At 40.8% G+C, this 18383-nt stretch overlaps 3 protein-coding genes across 4 annotated transcripts; 2 read left to right on the top strand and 1 right to left on the bottom strand.

The window, feature by feature from the left end:
- The first annotated feature begins 1 nt into the window (after position 1).
- zgc:55943 (uncharacterized protein LOC406337 homolog) lies at positions 2 to 7381 on the top strand. The gene is made up of 6 exons (XM_031294448.2): positions 2 to 321; positions 1759 to 1903; positions 3785 to 3864; positions 4119 to 4189; positions 4352 to 4415; positions 6368 to 7381. The coding sequence occupies exons 2-6, from the start codon at positions 1813 to 1815 to the stop codon at positions 6404 to 6406; spliced, it is 345 nt and encodes a 114-aa protein (XP_031150308.1). The 5' UTR covers positions 2 to 321; positions 1759 to 1812; the 3' UTR covers positions 6407 to 7381.
- Positions 7382 to 9581: 2200 nt separating this feature from the next.
- On the bottom strand, positions 9582 to 12510 carry tsen15 (TSEN15 tRNA splicing endonuclease subunit). Of its 2 annotated transcripts, none has more exons than XM_031294443.2 (4): positions 12351 to 12510; positions 12187 to 12268; positions 11526 to 11661; positions 9582 to 10826 (listed from the first exon to the last, which is right to left on the bottom strand). In XM_031294443.2, the coding sequence occupies exons 1-4, from the start codon at positions 12429 to 12431 to the stop codon at positions 10748 to 10750; spliced, it is 378 nt and encodes a 125-aa protein (XP_031150303.1). In that variant the 5' UTR covers positions 12432 to 12510; the 3' UTR covers positions 9582 to 10747. The 2 variants fall into 2 exon arrangements, with proteins under 2 accessions (XP_031150303.1, XP_031150302.1); XM_031294442.2 differs by having other exon boundaries at positions 9582 to 10804; positions 12351 to 12508.
- Positions 12511 to 13142: 632 nt separating this feature from the next.
- On the top strand, positions 13143 to 18356 carry LOC116046140 (procollagen galactosyltransferase 2-like). Its single transcript, XM_031294372.2, has 12 exons — positions 13143 to 13424; positions 13797 to 13907; positions 14046 to 14163; positions 14307 to 14441; positions 14547 to 14751; positions 15210 to 15329; positions 15659 to 15732; positions 15824 to 15930; positions 16481 to 16613; positions 16751 to 16878; positions 17007 to 17213; positions 17321 to 18356. The coding sequence occupies exons 1-12, from the start codon at positions 13183 to 13185 to the stop codon at positions 17595 to 17597; spliced, it is 1857 nt and encodes a 618-aa protein (XP_031150232.1). The 5' UTR covers positions 13143 to 13182; the 3' UTR covers positions 17598 to 18356.
- Positions 18357 to 18383: the final 27 nt, after the last annotated feature.

Below are 18383 nucleotides of genomic sequence, written 5' to 3'. Positions count from 1 at the left end.
CTTCTAAAAATCGTATGGGAAATAAAGTGGATTATTGTGTTGAATAATAATAATAGTTTATGAAAAAATATATATATTTTCGAAATTAGCATTAGCTGTTGTTTGATTGGCTGCTTTATTTTCCAATCGGTCGGCGCTATTTCATCACTTTCACAGACTATCAGGCCATGAGCTACCAGACAGCTGCAGACGGACTGACTACATCTCGACTGCTGATGCCTGTATTGAACCGAGAGGTGCAGATGCGGTCTGTCTGGGTCCTCCGTCTGGAGTGAAGACTCTCTAAACTAAACCCAGAGGAACCATGGACAAACCAGAGAGGTAATTTTGCTTTATTTTGGTTTATTTCGCTATTGTTTGTTTACTTGGTTCCGTATTTGCGATATATCATCACAGCGTTTCCTGTTGGCCGTTGGATGCCAGCTCCTTTCGCATCTTCTTTTGTTATTAGGCTAGTTGTCCTGAATCCATGATTTGAACCCTGATCGTTATACCCTCACTCCGATGTTGTGAAATGAGACGACGATGGTTGAAATTTTGCAGCAAGGGAATGCATTTTCTGCTAACATCCCTTGTTTCTTTTCTCACTTGCCTAAAATGGTATGATGGCACAGTGATGCACCGTTATGGGCTGTAGCTGCAGTTTTTATCTATATACATGTACAAATTTAAGCTAATGAGGAGGATATCAGTGATGTGTGCGGAGCAGCTGACTGCAGCTGGACTCAGCTGTGCGGCCAGTGCGTTTAGGATCAACCATGCCTTATGGGTTCAAAAACTCAGCATTTCGACCGAGTGATTTGGTAAATCACATCGTTATCCATTAGCCATATTGCTGCGGCTCTTACAAGCTGATATAACAGCGGAGATGTTATCACTTGTCCGCGGCCTCAGTTTAATCCTCTGAGCGCAACAGAAAACCCCCATTCGCTAATAGAAATGACCCGGCGGCTTGGCACCGTGGCATCCTAGCTTGAGAGGGCCTTATTGTTGCAGTGCAGCTGGCACCGCCGTACGCACGTTCTGATTGGTGTTTCCCCAGACCGGTATGTGCATTCACAACCCGGCTAGACCGTCTTTTCAAGAATATATTGTGATGCCCGCGTGTTTTAATTCTAGGGTGGGGCGCTTCATGACTAATTGATTATGAAAAAAAATAGTGATTCCAAAGCTGGAGTTCAGGGAAATTCTTCCCTTGCGAAATGAAGGCTAATTCCTACTTCCTTTTCTTGAAGAGGTTAGCTCTTTTGGTAATGCTGTTTACAGAGACCACACTCTTCACTGGGTGTCTCTAATAAAGACTGATGCTCCTGAGAAGATTCCCACAGAGACAAAACCTTAATCAACATGCCTGTCTGTGATCTGAGGCTTTCTGCTTGTGGGTCTTTGCTCATAAAAATAATAGGGCTGCCCCCTCTTAGTCAATTAGTCGACTAATCCGTCGTTTTGGTCTTAGTCAACTAAGATTTCTTTAGTCGACTAGTCATGTTGTATGCTTTTTTCATGCTGAATGACTTATTTCCAAGAAACGTACGAGCACATCTCTGGTAAACACAAGAATTAAAGTGGTGCTTTTGCATGACTCTGCGGAGAAACTCAGATTTACAGATCTGTCGATTAAATCAACTAATCGATTAGTCGATACAATTGAATGAGTGTTAGTCGACTACGAATTCCTTCAATCGAGCACAGCCCTAAAAAATAAGTTTGTGAACTCCAGATCTACACATATCCCTCCCTCATATCTGCCCCCACCAGGTGTTCCTGTGATGCTCAGGGGTGAGGAGGAGAGCAGCTGAGGAGGAGGAGGAGATGGGCTGCACCTCTGCCAAGCAGGTGTCTGCTGTGCCCAACGGCGAGGAGGGCCAGAGTAAAGCCTACAGCAACGGGGACCTCCTTTCTGGTCAGTCTGTTTACTGTACACACTGATCACAGTTCCCATGCACCTCTATGTGCCAGGTGGTATCCACGTCTGTATACTTGCTTTAATTCAGGTTAGGACCACAATGGAAACAAGCCTTTGGGCTTTATTGTGTTTTTATCCTTTTGAACACCTCTTGTTGATTGTTGTTCAATAAAGTTTTCAATCAATCAATCAATCAATCAGACTGGCCTTTAGGTAAATATGATGTATTTACCACCATTCATTGATGTGATTCACTGCTGACATGGGAGTTCCTTTATGACATAGCCTGCAATACCTGAATCTTTAAAGATTAGGCCACATTCATATCGATATGGGTATTTAAAAAACAAAAAAAATAATAATACAGATGATACCTTCATTTTTCAAGAGTTTTGAAAATTGTTAGCAGTATTGAATAGGGACCCTGATGCTCTCAGATAATGATGGCAACATTAATTAGTGCTTTATTAAAGGCAGGTTCACACGAAAGGTCAGTTAGAGCTCTATAGGTGCTACCATCATTTTAAAACCAAATCTTGTCTAGGACTGCAACTAACAATTCATTTCACTATCAATTAATGCGGAACATTTTGCTAATTGTTTGGTCTATGAAATGCTAGAACATTGTGACAAATGCCTCAGAGCCTAAGATGTCATCTTCAAATTTCTGTTTTTCAAATTGTTTTATCTGACCAAGAGTCAAGAACAAATATTTATGTTAAAAAGCTCCTAAATCTCACACAGGAGAAGCTGAAACCAGTAATTGTTTGGCATCTTTGCTTGAAAAAAAATCACTAAAAACAAATTATTGTCAAAGTTGTTGCCATTTCATTTTCATGTCCGCTCTCTTATATACATTTTTTAAACACAATTTTTCCCTAGGTATAGAAAGTACAAAAAAGCACATAATGCTGTTATGAGTAGTATGGCTGGGTATTAGTACACAATACCAAAATAAACCAGTACAGAATAGTATCCAAACTTCTGCAGTCAAACGAACATTTGATACTTTTTGAACCCAGATCTAGAAAAAAAAAATCGCTGTGTATGGTTTTTCACGCAGCCATTCACCACATTTTTGTGATTTAATGCAACATGTGATTGGCCCACTACCGCAGCAGCAAGTGGTGGAGTGGTGGTGGCATTTCACACAACTGAATGGAAAAAAGGTATCAAATGAAGTACTTTATTGATATCGATATCACTTTAAGGGTACTGTTAATCGTACTTTTTAAACGATACCCAGCCCTAATGAGCAAGCATTAGTTCCTGCTGGGATGTACAAAAAGAAATCGCCTTGCACTGTCAACATGCAGTAAGAGTATTTTCACAGGTTTAATTTCAAGTGCACACAAACGGCCAAACAGTGCCATATGTTCATGGGGCTACCATCACCTGCAAGACAAATGTCTATTATTGTCATAGTTGTTAAAGCTGCTACGGAGGAATGATAAACTGCAACTATCTGTGAGCTACAATAATAACTTGCACAGCATTAATCTGATGTGTTATAACTGTATGAGTCCATCAGGCCGTTATTACTCTGGTTCGTAACTGTATTTTCATTTCCTCCTTTCTAAATGAGTGGGAGTGAGATCGAGGAGGGGGCTGTGCATGTGTGAGAGAAAAGATGGAGAGGCAGAGAAAAGAGGAGAATCAGGCTGACAGCTCATGTGTTTGCAGCTTTCCAACCATTGTTACGAGAGGATTTAGTCTGGAGCGTGAGAACTCAAGCACATAATTACTTTGCCAAGTACTTAACTGTGAGAACGAGTAACCCAGAGGATGGCTCTGATCGGGGCGGCTGTGTGTGGGTCATCCTCTGCTGTTGTGTATTAATAAGAGATGTGCTCCTCTCTTTCTCCCACTCTGTCACAGATGAGTACAAGATGAAAGGAGTGGAGAAGGTCAAGTACATCAGTGGAGAAGAGGGAGGCGAGGATGGCCAGGACAGCACAGTGCGTGATTCTTTTGTACTCTTTGTATTTTTTTTTTTTTATGAATAGAATGGGACATGTACTCTATATTAAGATGGCTTCTGTTTATCCCTTACAAATAGTCACTTTGTAATCAAAATGAGTAAACTTCGTATTCAGACACATTTGATCAGATTTTGGAGCACCGTGCTGCATACATCTGCATATTAATGAGGAAAAAACAGAATATCTTTGTATTAATACCACACAATATTGTTTGCTTGAATATCCTGCAGGAGAAAAGTGCTCTCCTTGGTAAAGGTCAACACATGGATGAGACAGGGTCAAACGGAAATGGAAAGATTCTGTAAGTGTCACGGACTGATGATGCTACAATATCATGAATATGTATTTATATGTTGTGTATTAGACTATACTAGTTTGTCTATTTTGTTGATCATCTAAACTCTTCTTCATGTCCCAAGTTATACTGCAAGGCTCTAATCTGCTGTACCGTTTTCCTTTGCAGGAGCATCCACTCCTCAGAGAGTCAACAAGAATTCTTCAGGATGTTGGATGAGAAAATTGAAAAAGTAAAAAATGACAACCCATCATTGGCGCATTACTTTCTGTTTTTTAGTGGTTGCAAAAAGCTCCTGCTAAATGACATAATGGATGTTAATCTTATTACTGCAGCACTGCATCTGTAGCAAGTGAGGATACAGCAGAGATGACATAATGATACCTTAAAAAAGAAAAGCCTCAATCTGTTGTGTCCTGTGCTTTCCAATTGTGGGGTTATTTAAAGTAGTATTGTTGAAAACATGTTTTACTGAGTGCTGCAGTGTGGCTCGATCTGGTCAGGAGTGGTTTAGTTAAACTGGGCCTCTTTATGAGTTGTATTGTTTTATGGCATACAGGGGCAGTTAAGTGATATCCTGTGAATAAGGCTTGCATTGTTCTATACTTTTCTCATTGTCAACAAATGCCATGAAAAAACAAATAACAACAATGAATTGATTATACTAAACAGTAATATATGTGTATCTAAAGCCTGATATACAGTAGCTTATTCCCATGTGACATAAAGCTCTATTGTTAAAACACACCAATGAGCCACACTGTTGCACTGGGTTACATGTTCCTTCATTATATTGAGCACAGGCACTGTCCTGCTGCCGGAAATACTCTCTAGTGCACCAAATGTGTATTTATCCGCTGCTAAAAATAATCCCCAACAAATGCACTATTTACTCCTGATTTAATAATGTTTGCTAAAAACCAACAGTGGTCAGCTGTTGAGGGACATTATTTAGTCTTTTTTATTATTGTTGTTTTGACATTTATGTCTTCAGGAGGAATAAACTTGTGTGGTGCTGAGTGCTACAGACAGGGCAGGGAAGTCAGAAAGTATTGAAAACTCATTGTTGGTTCGTTTTTTAATGGTATTTGTTAAATATAAAATAACACCAGCATTATCTTTTCTGCTTTTGTTTCTGCCTGCAGTTTTTGTCTCAGAATGCCTTTCAATAGCTCCTAGAGAATATGTTTTGCGTTTAGTCTTGGTGTGTGTGTGTGTGTGTGTGTGTGTGTGTGTGTGTGTGTGTGTGTGTGTGTGTGTGCAGGTGAAGAGAGCGAAGCTAACAGTGACAGAGCAACATTTGTCTAATTTAGATAGAAGTGAGTTAAAATGCACAATGTCTTGTAGCTGCATTTGAGGCTACTAATGGTCAGTAATTGGCCTCTGACACAATGAATCTGTCTTTGTGTGATTGTTCAACATCTGTGTGATGTGGTGAGCTCAGAAAGAACACCTTGATCTTTACAACAAAAACCACAATGGAAGTTAGTCTTCGAGTTGATTGTTTCATCGTCAATATTTTGTAGTTGTGTGATGTAATGGCCTCCCTCTAAAAATTATTTGATCCGAAGTGTTTGATTTTGAAATATACAGTTTGATTTAGATTTTTGAGTTTATTTTCTCTTATTAAACTTGCTGTGCTGCTTTCAGTGTCATGTTACAGTATTGTTCTCTATTGTATTGAGACTATCTCTCCACAGAGTTACATATTCCATATGTACGGGGGACTGACCCACTGGGGCAGTTGATGTGGATATCACCTTAAGACACACCACTATGTGGCCCATGCTTGGGCATAAAAGGCCCAGGTGTGCATGGGTTCACTGATTTACATTGATTGGAACGGTAACCGAGTGGCCTTGCCCTGGAGAGATAGTCTCTTCACTCAGAGAACCAAGGTTATCTTGTAACCAAACGATATATGTTCATATTTTGCTATAACAAAAAATGGTTTTGTTTTACGCATTTTGGTGTGATGTAAAGCATCACAGCAGAGCCCAGTTAATTTAATTCGTTATTAATGTTAATACTATGAATTGGATTTTAACTAGATTTGCCCTAGCATGCTATATATCCGTATTGTGATACTAATTTAATTGGGCTAAGCCTTAGGAATACAAAATACAGACCATCAAATAATACTAAAAAGGGCACCGTACACTAACATCTCTGTTTTGTTTACAGGGCCAGGACTACTGCTCAGAGGAGGACGATATGACATAGCACTGTGGTCGTGTATCTATTGGTCCCAATATGAAAGAACTGTCGCAGTGTTACGGATGGGCCGTACCATGTGTTACCATGTTGGGGGGGGGGGGGGCGGGGGGGGGCTGTACCTTGTATGTACACGCCTGAGAAAAATGGATCACTGACTTGAATCAAGCACCTTTTTGCCCTCTTGCTCACAACCTTAGTTCCTGCTCATGTATCAACCAAGAGAGAAAGGACCACCAAAATCAAAGAGGGTTTAGTATTTTTAAGTTTTCATGGTTCTCCAAATGGAGAGAACATTTGTTTTTACTTCCTTAATGAAGCCATTACAGGATGACACAGAGCTTTGGATTTTACTTGCTTTTCTTTCCCTTCTTGGATGAGTCCTGGAAGGTCAATACACACATGGCTGTCACTGAGACTTCCTATAGACATTTGAAACATTCAGGCTGTTGCACATATACATTTTCAACAGCAGAAGCAACCAGTGCTCTCGTTGGACACTCAAAGTGAAAATAATGTCTCTATCTGCATCATATTTGAATATTTCATCCTTTAATGCCTCCCTGAACCGTCAACAGGTTGGAAACTTCCTGCATTCCAAGACACAGTTTGAACCTCTTTTCTACAGTACGTTGGTCAGTACATTGTGTTTGTCTGTCCATGTCTGTTTCTGCTATGATTATAGAGTATTTATGTTGAATAAGGCTCAGGGTTGAAGTGTTGTAATCTTTGTCTCATGTGGTTAAGTCCTTCCTCTCATTAAAACACTGTTGCACCATTAAAAAGACACTAACGCACTCACAGCAGGACTATCGATGTCCCCTGCTTCAGTATCTGTCCCGTGTTAAACCCACAGGGTGGACGCTGCTACGTCACATAGTAGTCTGATTGTGTATTTCGCAGTGTTATGTTGTTGTGTTCAGTTTTCCATGTTGAATTTTTGTTTTTCTAGAAAAATAAAAAGTGTTTTCAGTAAGCTATCCACACAGCTGACAATATCGTGTTACTTTAAAGAAAAGCCGACAGAACAACCTGCTGGATGAATCATTTAGTCAACAGTATACTCATTGCAGCTCAGCCAGTTGTATGATTCAAATGAATACATTAATACAATTACTGCGTTAACAAATGGTATTAAATATGCTGCACCACATACTAATTCATAATAAAACTTGTATCAGCAACGGCACTCATGAAAACGTGAATTGGATAAGATTATTAAAAGACAGCTCAATGCAGTTAGGAATTAGAGCCCAAGTGACACACTGGTGTGTCTGATATTATCTGACAATGTTTAGCTTATAGAGATATTAAAGGGATAGTTCAGATATTTTGAAGTGGTATGTGGTTGTATGAGGTACTTATCCATAGTCAGTGTATTACCTACAGTAAATTGTGATCAGTACGCCCCTAGTTTGGAGAAGCAGGCGACAGTCCTGACACAGAAGCTAAGCAATGTACGGCTGTGGCCGGGGGCAGCAGCAAAATGTATTTTAGCCACCTAAAAAAGGCCCATATAAAAAATGTTATATCAGTTTAAAGGGGTGATAGAATGCAAAACCGATTTTACCTTGTCATAGTTGAATAACGACAGTTCGGTGGGTAAATAGGACATATATAGAAGCTCAAAATCCCATTGATACCCCTATCCTCTGCAAATCTCACATTTTGAAACTGCCGCTGAAAACGGGCGAATCTCAACAAAGCTAGAAGCTGACGTAAGCATCCCAACTCCTAGTCTTTGTCATGCCCCAACATTTGCATAGGCTCCACCACTGACCTGAGGTCAGCTTAGTCTTCTAAATCTAGCTAGGTCATGCAGATCTCCAGAGGTCCGTTATTTAATTACTAAATTCACTTCTGAGACTTTTTTATGCGAGAAATCAACTATGTAGAGGTCAAATATGGGCCGTTTTACGAAAATGAATGGCTAATTGCAAATTTTGTCCGACTGTGTGTCGCAGTTCAGCAGGAGCTCAGCAGGCTACGTGACAGCAGTCGGTGCTGCCTCGCCGCCCGGCGTGTCCAACTTCATAGACTCGCTGTGAGCTAGCTGGATCTCCGTCACGAAGGGAAGCCCACGGCGCAAAGTCACCGGTTCTGGGTTACTGGACTACAAAATGCCGAGGCCCTGATGGAACTCCAGGGCCTGCAGCTAGCCGGATTCATAGGATTGAAGGGACAGTAGCAGCTAACGAAATCCCTAATGTTCACAAAAATGCATTAAATTGAAATCGGACACCATAGTTAGCTTTATAAGACCTTGGGGTATATGTTATATAAGTGGTGTGACGAAATTCAAACTGTAAATAGACTTTAATTATGCCGAAAGTGAAGCTAACTAGCTAGCCGCGAGCTGTACACATAGGATTGAAGGGACAGTAGCAGCTAACGAAATCCCTAATGTTCACAAAAATGCATTAAATTGAAATCGGACACCATTGTTAGCTTTATAAGACCTTGGGGTATATGTTATATAAGTGGCGTGACGATATTCAAACTAAATATACTCTAGTTATGCCGGCAGCTGGCAGCCAGCCAGTGGAGCCCCGAGCTCCAGTAGTCCAGTAGCCGAGAAACGGTGACTTTCACTGGGTATGGAGGTTGCCGTTTTCTCGTCAGACTGTGTGGAGCTCCTAAAATCCAACACGTCTTACCAAATTTGCAATTAGCCATCAATTTTCGTAAAATGGCCCATATTTGAGCTTTATATAGTTGATTTCTCGCATAGAAAAGTCTCAGAAGTGAATTTAATAACGAAATAGCCCGACAAACAATGTATAACTTTGCAGTGTCTGAAATATGAGACCTGCTGTCTCGTCTCCAATGTGTTTCTATGGGGTTCGCTCAAACCAATCAGCGCGCAGCTCATCTAAATATTCATGAGCATACCATATTTGGAAGAAAAGCTCTTGTTCCAAATAGAGCCATGTTCACAGGGTAGTTAAGGACCTAATAAAATAGCATTCGGGCAATTTTCAGCCCAACCAATGTTACATACCCTATTAGGAGACCTTAAGGAACAGTGTGAAATACCCTATATAATCATTCTATTACCCCTTTAAGTCTACGCTATATTTAGAATATTTTCACCGCTTTAAATTGTTGTCAAACAGCCCTTTCTGATAGGGAACTGGAGCCATTATATCTATCTATGCACTATTCAAAGCCACCAGACTCCTTCGACAAAAACAGTACTTTTACCTTGCAGAACACGGGAGATGCTGGTCTACCACTGCCTCGATCGGTTAGTTAGTGAGTGTTATTGTGTGACTTTGATGTTTTAAAGGGTTAGCCAGGATTCACCAAAGTCACACATTAACACAATGTTTTTATCAAATCGGCTTTAAATGAATCAAACCACTTGATAATCTAAAACTCACTTTTTCAACACGCATTTGCATCACCGCCATTTTTATCAACTAATATTTGTTACTTCCAACCCTCATACCATTGCAGCCATTACCACAGAGCGTTCCCCCACTCGTCAAATAGGCTTTCTAGCGGCCCTCTGCGTCTGATACCGACGCACAAGGAACTCACATGCACGTGCATATATATATATATAGGCTATAAATATTAAAAAAAACAAAGAACAGAGAAGCTCGGATTACAACACACACTGAGGGAGTGTGACTTCATTCTCTGCTCAGGATGCCATTACGCCACTATATTTTTACATAGAAAATATTTGTTTGCTGCTATAACAATGTGCTGGATATCGAGTACAGCACCTTTAAAGGAACTAACAAAATAAAATACAAAAAAATCTTTATGATAATAAGAAGTATGTCTTAATAATCAATACATTTTTTGAACTTCCAAATACCAATATTTGTATCAGCCTCAAAAATCAAGTATCAGTCAGGCTCTAGTAGTGGTGTATCCAAAACAAATTGTTTATGCCCTGGGATCCAACTCATCAGGTCCAGCATGAAGGTTTTGAGGAAAGCATGTAACCACATACTGGGTCAAAAGTTTTAAGGAGTCACAAGCCAAAACATTGGGAACCACTGCACTCGACTTCACTGGTTGGATGCAGCTGGTTGTTTCTTACTGAGAGCATCTAGAAGGGCACTGTGGTTCAGACCATTTGCACCTGCTGCGATGTTCTCAGTACACCTTTATATTTTTTTTTTTAAGGAGCGGCTTACACAAACAGACCCAACTGCCTGTCCCATCCTGCTCTTCTATGTTTCACCAACAACACCAAGGTGTCTTCTCATTCCAGCTGGTCAGTGCTTCTGCCGTCTCTTCCGGTGCTGCCGGCGTCCCAAATCCTGGAAGGGGCCAGCGGGAGGGTCCGGTGTCACCAACCCATCAGTCATCCTCTGGTAGACAAGGGTGGAGTCAGAAGCTACTGCACACAACAGCATGGGAAAGCCTCTGTCCAGCACCTGACGTATGCTGCACAGCAGAGAGGAGAAAGCTGTAAGTTTGGGAAGACAATGTGTGATAGTAAAAGTCTTTAAAGTGCCCATATTATGAAAAAAATCACTTTTTCTGGGATTTGGGGTGTGTTATTTTGTGTCTCTGGTGCTTCCACACGCATACAAACTTGGAAAAAAAACAACATCCATGCTGTTTTGAGTGAGATATGGGTTTCTGAATGTAACCTGCCTTCAGTCTCCGGGTGAGCTGTTCAAAATCTGCAGGGTTTTCTACGTCACTGGCTGAAACGAGGGGGCTACATAATCTACAAAAGAACTACTTACATGTCCCTGTTCTGCAGGTATTCCAAGCAAAGTTGGAAGTGCACCCTCGTTTAGAAGAAGTCTCTCGGCTAATCCTGCCTTGTACTAACTGAAGTTAGAGAAACAGATAGCTAGCTGATGTGATCCTTACCTAGCTACCGCACATGTGCGAATCGCAACAAAGATAGTACAGAAGTGAGATGTCTCACTCTGTAGCTAAAACAGAGACCTGAACACACAGGGTGAAAAGAGGAGCTGCAGCAATGTGCAGTACAACAAATATATAGTGTTTTTTTTTTATTAAACCATGTAAACCTATTCTGGTACAACCTCAAAATACAATTATGAACCTGAAAATGAGCATAATATGGGCGCTTTAAACCAAAAGAAGGAGGGTAGCAGAACGTTTGAGTGCTTCTCCAGTGTCTCCTTACCTTTTGTGGCTCAGAGATCGGTGAGCAGGCAGTGGAAGAATTGTCTGGATGGGTGCTCCTTCCTTCTCCCTCCCTTCCAGCAAAACTAACTGCAGCTCAGGACTCTTGACACAAGACACCTCTTTCCATTGACGCACTACGGAGCACAAGAAACACAAGAAACACAGTGTAAGAGTGAGAGAGTGGTAGCCTAGCTGAGTAGATGGCTAACTGTAGTGCGACCTTCAAAGGTTATTACAGGTATGTAGGACTTTGACTGATTCACCGTTTACTGTTTAGAACATGTGTTTGTCTTTTTCTCTTGACATACAACATATTTAACTTTTTGGAAGTTTAAAGACAAATAAAATAAGTTACGATAAATTACTCAAGACTAGAAGATTAGATCAATTACATTGAAAGTAATGGGTTTCTTATTTCTTCAACATAATTATCTATTAAGTGTTGAAGCAGCATTTAAACTATAATGATGGGAGATAAAAATGCACAGTAAACACAGCTGATCGTTCTTAAAGCACAACTGATTCATGTAAAAATAAATAATAAATAAATACATTCAGGCTATTTCCATGTTAGATGACCCCGTCTCTGCATGACACACAAACAGACAAAAAAAAGTAATAACTCATTCTAAACTCTTAAAAAATCATGTCAAACTCACCTTCAGTAAGATCCATGTACACGAGGAAAGCTACGTGTACTTGTGCACTGTCCTCAACCTCCAGACTCTTCATTTGCTGATACTGAAACAAGAAAGAAACACTGGTTATTGATTAATTTAGCATCAGACCTCTGAAGGCAACGCAGAGGTGCTCTCACACTCACTGTTGGGTGCTGAAGGATCCAGTTCGGAGGCGGAGGTTTCTCTGACACATCTGCTCTGTTTGACGCTTCTAACATGTTCATTACTGAACACTACATACTACTAATGTCTCATTAACCACTTTCTAATGTCACGGCATGTGTGAGTTGTGTTTTCAGGTTTGCCGGCGTGCTACAGTATAAGTCGTCCGGGTGGAAAATGTTCTTGTTTTCAGCGAAATGTCAGACTGGGGCACGCTGCAGCTGCCTTACAGGCTGAACTAAGGGCATAAAAAAAGCACAAAACATGTATGTTATTAAATTGATTTACGTTCTCTCCTTTTAAGGTAATAATAATAATAATAATAATAATAATAATAATTTTAAATAAAAGCAATTATTTAAAATATATAAGTATAAAATATGGTTACGTTAGACATAAACAAAAACAATATCAATTATAAAACAAAAAAAGATTATAAAAACTTCTAATATCTGTGTAGGCTTTCTTCAATCTCTCTCTCTCGCTCTCCCTTCCTCTACTGTGTGTGTGTGTGTGTGTGTGTGTGTGTGTGTGTGTGTGTGTGTGTGTGTGTGTGTGTGTGTGTGTGTGTGTGTGTGTGTGTGTATGAGTCTCGCTCTCGCTCTCTCGCTCTCTCTCTCTCTCTCGCTCTCCCTTCCTCTGCTGTGTGTGTGTGTTTGTGTGTGTGTGTGTGTGTGTGTGTGTGTGTGTGTGTGTGTGTGTGTGTGTGTGTTTGAGAGTGAGTCTCTCTCTCTCTCTCTCTCTTTCTCTCTCTCTCTCCCTCACTTGCACCAGTCTGAGGCTACAGAGACATCAAGGTGCCCTGTTGGAAATATGCCTCCTGGATTTGTGGGATTCAGATTATATTTTGTGATTTTAGCAGGAAAGCTCTTCCTGTACACCAGCACAGAGGAGCTGCCAGCTGATCATCTCCTCCAACCAGCCCAGCAGGAGTCCTCTGTGCTGAAGCCCACAGTGCTGATCACCATCCTCGCACGCAACGCACAACACAGCCTCCCTTACTTCTTAGGATGCATAGACCGATTGGACTATCCAAAGGACCGCATTGCCATCTGGTAAAATTACAATTATTTATTTATTTATTGCATTGATCATTTAATTAAAAAAATGTGTTCAGATTTCTGGAAAAAGTAGGAAAACTTGCACTTGAGTTTTGGTTTATAAAAGACTTTCTTTCTGTAAGAATCACAGAATTACTGATGAAGAGGTGCTGGTTTGATTCAGAGAGCTAACACAAAATGATAAGCAAAAGTGTTAATAGATAGGATTTAACAATGAAGACATTAGCATACATTTTTGGCCAGTTCTGTGTAAATGTCATTCCTCACATTCTGAAATACTGTTCACCAGTAAACAAGTGAGAAAGCACAGAGAAGTGGAAACAAAGAGGTGAAGTCAGTGTTTAGTAATGTTCTTTATCATCTCAGGGCAGCCTCTGACCACAGTGTGGACAACAGCACAGCCATGCTTCAGCAGTGGCTCAGAGGAGTTCAACACCTGTACCACTCAGTGGAGTGGAGGCCTATGGAGCAACCCAGGTGAATCACCTGAGGCCAAAACTTCATTTATTATTCACCACCCTGATATTGTTTAATCATCTATTTAACAGAGGCGTAAACCTGATATTCTCTGATCCTAAAATTTTCATATAATTATTCTGTCCCTCTTTCTTTCAGCTCCTATGCAGATGAGCAGTCTCCCAAACACTGGACCGACTCTCGGTTCACCCATGTGATGAAGTTAAAGCAGGCAGCACTCAGAGCTGCCAGACGACTGTGGACTGACTACATACTGGTGAGACAGTAAAAGACCATAAGGCACAAAGAATTAAAACTCCTATTGTTCAGAGGAATTATCCATTATTACAGTATCTTGTGTATCATATGATCTATTGATTGATGATACTGATTTCTGATTGTTTCCTCTTTGTCCCTCAGTTTGTGGACAGTGACAACTTGCTGACAAACCGCCAGGTGCTATCTGACATGATAGCAGAGAATCTGACAATTGTGGCACCCATGTTGGAATCAAAAGGCCTTTATTCCAACTTTTGGTGTGGGGTGACTCCACAGGTAGGATTTTTTGGAGACCAAAACAGAAAATGTATATTTATTGTGCAAAATATGAACTTAAAAACTGCAGGAAAGTGATTGTTCTGGGTCTTCTAATACACATAGGGCTACTACAGGCGAACCCCAGAGTATATTCCCATCCGTAAATGGAAGCGGCAGGGCTGCTTTGCAGCCCCCATGGTGCACTCCACCTACCTGCTGGACCTGAGGCGCAGAGCTAGCCAAGCATTGGCCTTCCACCCTCCTCACCCCCACTACCCCTACCACTTAGATGACATCATGGCCTTCGCTTTCTCTTCACGGCAAGCAGGTCGGACCTTTGGCAAATTGTGTCCTAATTTAAGTTGCACACACAATTAATTTCCTGTGTGATTTTGATGATAGTCATTTAGTTGGTCGTTAGCAAGCAGTGTGTTTGTTACTGTGACGTATTTTTCTTATCTGGTAGGAAGACTTAACTGACACCAGCTGTGCAGGCAACAAGTATGAAAGCTTTACTAAACTGGATATAAATAATTGGGAATGGGAATTATATCACTGAAAGAGTGGTCTTATTTTTATGTCAAAGTACACATGAAGTTTATTTTCACTGATAATAGATCCCTTTCTCACCACTCTCCTCAATAATAGCATAATGACTTTCTAACATGTGGCCATACTAGGAATTTGTTACTACTTCATTTTCTTGTCATATTATATGCTATGCTAACCATGTCAAATAAAGAAAAGATGTTTGCATTGAGCCCTAATCCATCTGCTCTGCTGCAGGGATTCAGATGTATGTTTGCAACAAGGACCATTATGGATATTTACCAGTGCCCCTTAGACAAGACCAGACACTGGAAGAAGAAGAGGAGAGTTTTACCCACACACTGACAGAGGCACTCAGTAAGCACTTCCTCTAATTGTCTATATAATGTAGTTCACTCTATACCTTTTCTGAATAACTACAGCCTCTCTATCTTCAGTCTTTGATAACTATTTCCTAGCTTCTGTGTGAGCATTTGGCCCTTTTTGCTCTCACAGTCCTGACACATGTCTCACTCCTCTGTGAAAGCCCACTGCCTCTCATTTCCTGTTCTCCCCCTCTTATTTGACCGTTTCACAGCAGTTAGATGTTGAACAGATCCAACAAATTCCCTTGAAACCAAAAGTGCAAGAAAAGCCAAATTTACTATACTTCATGTGAAATGTGAATGTGTAACTTTACTTTCCAGTTGCCCACACCATGGAGCCTTCACAGTATATGCACATTGTGCCTAAAGAACCAGGAAAGATGGGATTTGATGAGGTACAGAATCATTTATAATAGCTAAAGAAATATCTTCCAGTTATGGAGTGCTGTTTGAGTGAACAGTCATTTTGTTCTCCTCCACTTCTAGATCTTTCTGATCAATCTGAAGCGCCGCTCAGATCGGCGGGACAGGATGTTGAGTTCTTTGGCTGTCCTTGGCATTAACACTAAACTGACAGAAGCCGTGGACGGCAAGTACGACATCATTATAAAGTGGTGGAAGACGCATTTAGATACTTTACTTAAGTAGAAATAGAATTACCACAATACTCCATTACAAGTAAAGGTCCAGCAGTCAAGCTTTTACCTACATAAAAGTATAAAAGTTCATTAAAAAAACACTATCAAATGTAAAAGTAGTGATATTATTTTGAAGTTATTTATATCATATTAATGGATTATAGTAATATGTAGTAGCCTAAAATGGATCTAGTAGTAGTCAAAATTGTACAGTACTAGAATCAATGTGCTGAGTTATTTTCTACCACTCTCATTATGCTCTTTACTTGATAAAATCCCTGCTATTGTCAATTGAAATGTACAGATTTATTAGTAGCCTGAATTAGAAAACACACAAACAGAATATTCAAGTAACTTGATGCTGCAATTTAAGACTTAATTGGTGCTTTTAGCATTATGGCTGTAGAACTTGACAGTGGAAATGAGGCTGTGCCAGAATTTGTTTTAAATGTCTTATAGCTGACTGTGGAATATGAGGAAATATGTTTCCTTGTGTTGTTCACAGAGCCTTGAACTCCTCTCAGCTGCAGGCCATGGGTATAGACATGCTGCCTGGGTACAGAGACCCATATTCAGAGCGTGTGCTGACTAGAGGGGAGATTGGCTGCTTCCTCAGCCACCACAAGATCTGGAAACAGGTATAGCCTTGCTTCTGTGAATGTTTCAAACAAGACTTATCTAGTGCAGTGATGCTGATGTGGCGGTATGATGATGTGTGACAGTATGGAGAGGTTTAGCTGTTCGGTGTTAATTGCTGTTATGTGTCTCCCCCTAGGTGGTGCAGCAGGAACTGCAGCAGGTGCTTGTGCTGGAGGATGATGTGAGATTTGAGCCCCGCTTTTGCAGCAGGCTGGTGACTATCATGGAGAATGTACACAGAGTGGGACTTGAATGGGACCTCATGTTAGTGACTTAATGCAGTTTTTGTCTCATCTTTTCATCACTTGTATACCTTGCATACTCAAATTACGTTTCTAAAGTTTTATTCAAGGCACCACGGATCTTTCACTCACTTGTCTGTCCTCATAAAGTTATGTAGGCCGTAAGCGGCTGCAGGTGAAGGAGCCAGAGCAGTGGGTGAAGGGAGTCAGTAACCTTGTGCACCCAGGCTACTCCTACTGGACCTTGGGTTATGTCCTGTCACTGAATGGGGCCCAGAAGCTCCTGCAGGCCAAACCCCTTAACAAAATGTTGCCTGTTGATGAGTTCCTACCTATCATGTTCAACAAGCACCCCAAGTGAGTCTCACCCACTGTATGCATATCCAAATGTTATGCTTTTAATACTAGTTGGAGCCTTTTGTATTCAGTATAAAGTCATTATATCAACCTCTCTGCCCCTTCAGAGACGAGTACATGCAGTATTACAAGCAGAGGGACCTGAGAGCGTTTTCAGTGGAACCTCTACTGCTCTTCCCCACACACTACACTGGCGAGCCTGGCTACTTCAGCGACACAGAGACCTCCACCATCTGGGACGACGAGGCCGTGGAAACAGACTGGGACCGAGACGGAGCCAAACACCCGCGTGACCGGGAGGAAGTAGGGTTGCGGTCTGTGGCTCCTCACTCAACTCGTGGTGGCGTGCCTCGTCTCTCTGCCGGAAACAGAGATGAACTCTGAGGGGGACTTATGTCATGTTACACACCATGGGCAGTTTAACATCATCAGGGTGGCCCTGGGGCACATATTAGCAACTGGGCCCCTATTAAGCTTTAATTCCCCCCCCCCCCCCCCCGTGCAATGTGTACAGTTTTTCCTAAGATGGAACAGATCTTCTGCGTTCATTTGATGAAACTTGTGCATAAAACTGAAATAATGAAGGTATAAAAATTACATTTGAGCACAAAGACCCTCTCCAAGACCCACTTTAAAGCCATAATCATCTCAGTTGATATTAGGCTTTGGTTGATTTTTAAACACCTTTTCAATTAAATTAGCACAAAGCTATTAAGTCACAGTAGGTTTGGAGCTTTTGGGAGCTGTAAAGTCCCGGAGCAGTTGCCTTGGTGGTAATCCACCCTTCCACGCACCAGGACCACCTGTCAAGACCAAGACTGGCAAATAACAGTGTATGTGTCTCTCCAAAACTAAAATGTCTTCAGGAATAATAGATTCCATGTAATTATGTTACCACAACACCAATCTAACTTTGAGTAATAATTCTTACTTCATAACTCTTTCAACAATGGTGACATGTTACTTAAAGCCATTTGTTTAGGATTGTTTAGGATTATGACCTACAATTGAGATTCAGCTACTGCACTTAGTACTCATCAAATAAAATAATTTCTGTGCATTTTACTAAGGATAAATTAATGAATGTTGTTTATAATGTATTATCTATTCCATATGCCTGTTTGTGCTTAAAGTGCAATCTCATTGAGCAGAAAAAAAACACAAAAAGAT

Source organism: Sander lucioperca, chromosome 9, assembly GCF_008315115.2.
Source record: "Sander lucioperca isolate FBNREF2018 chromosome 9, SLUC_FBN_1.2, whole genome shotgun sequence".
Lineage (NCBI taxonomy): Eukaryota > Metazoa > Chordata > Actinopteri > Perciformes > Percidae > Sander > Sander lucioperca.
This window is presented reverse-complemented; position numbering and strand designations above follow the sequence as displayed.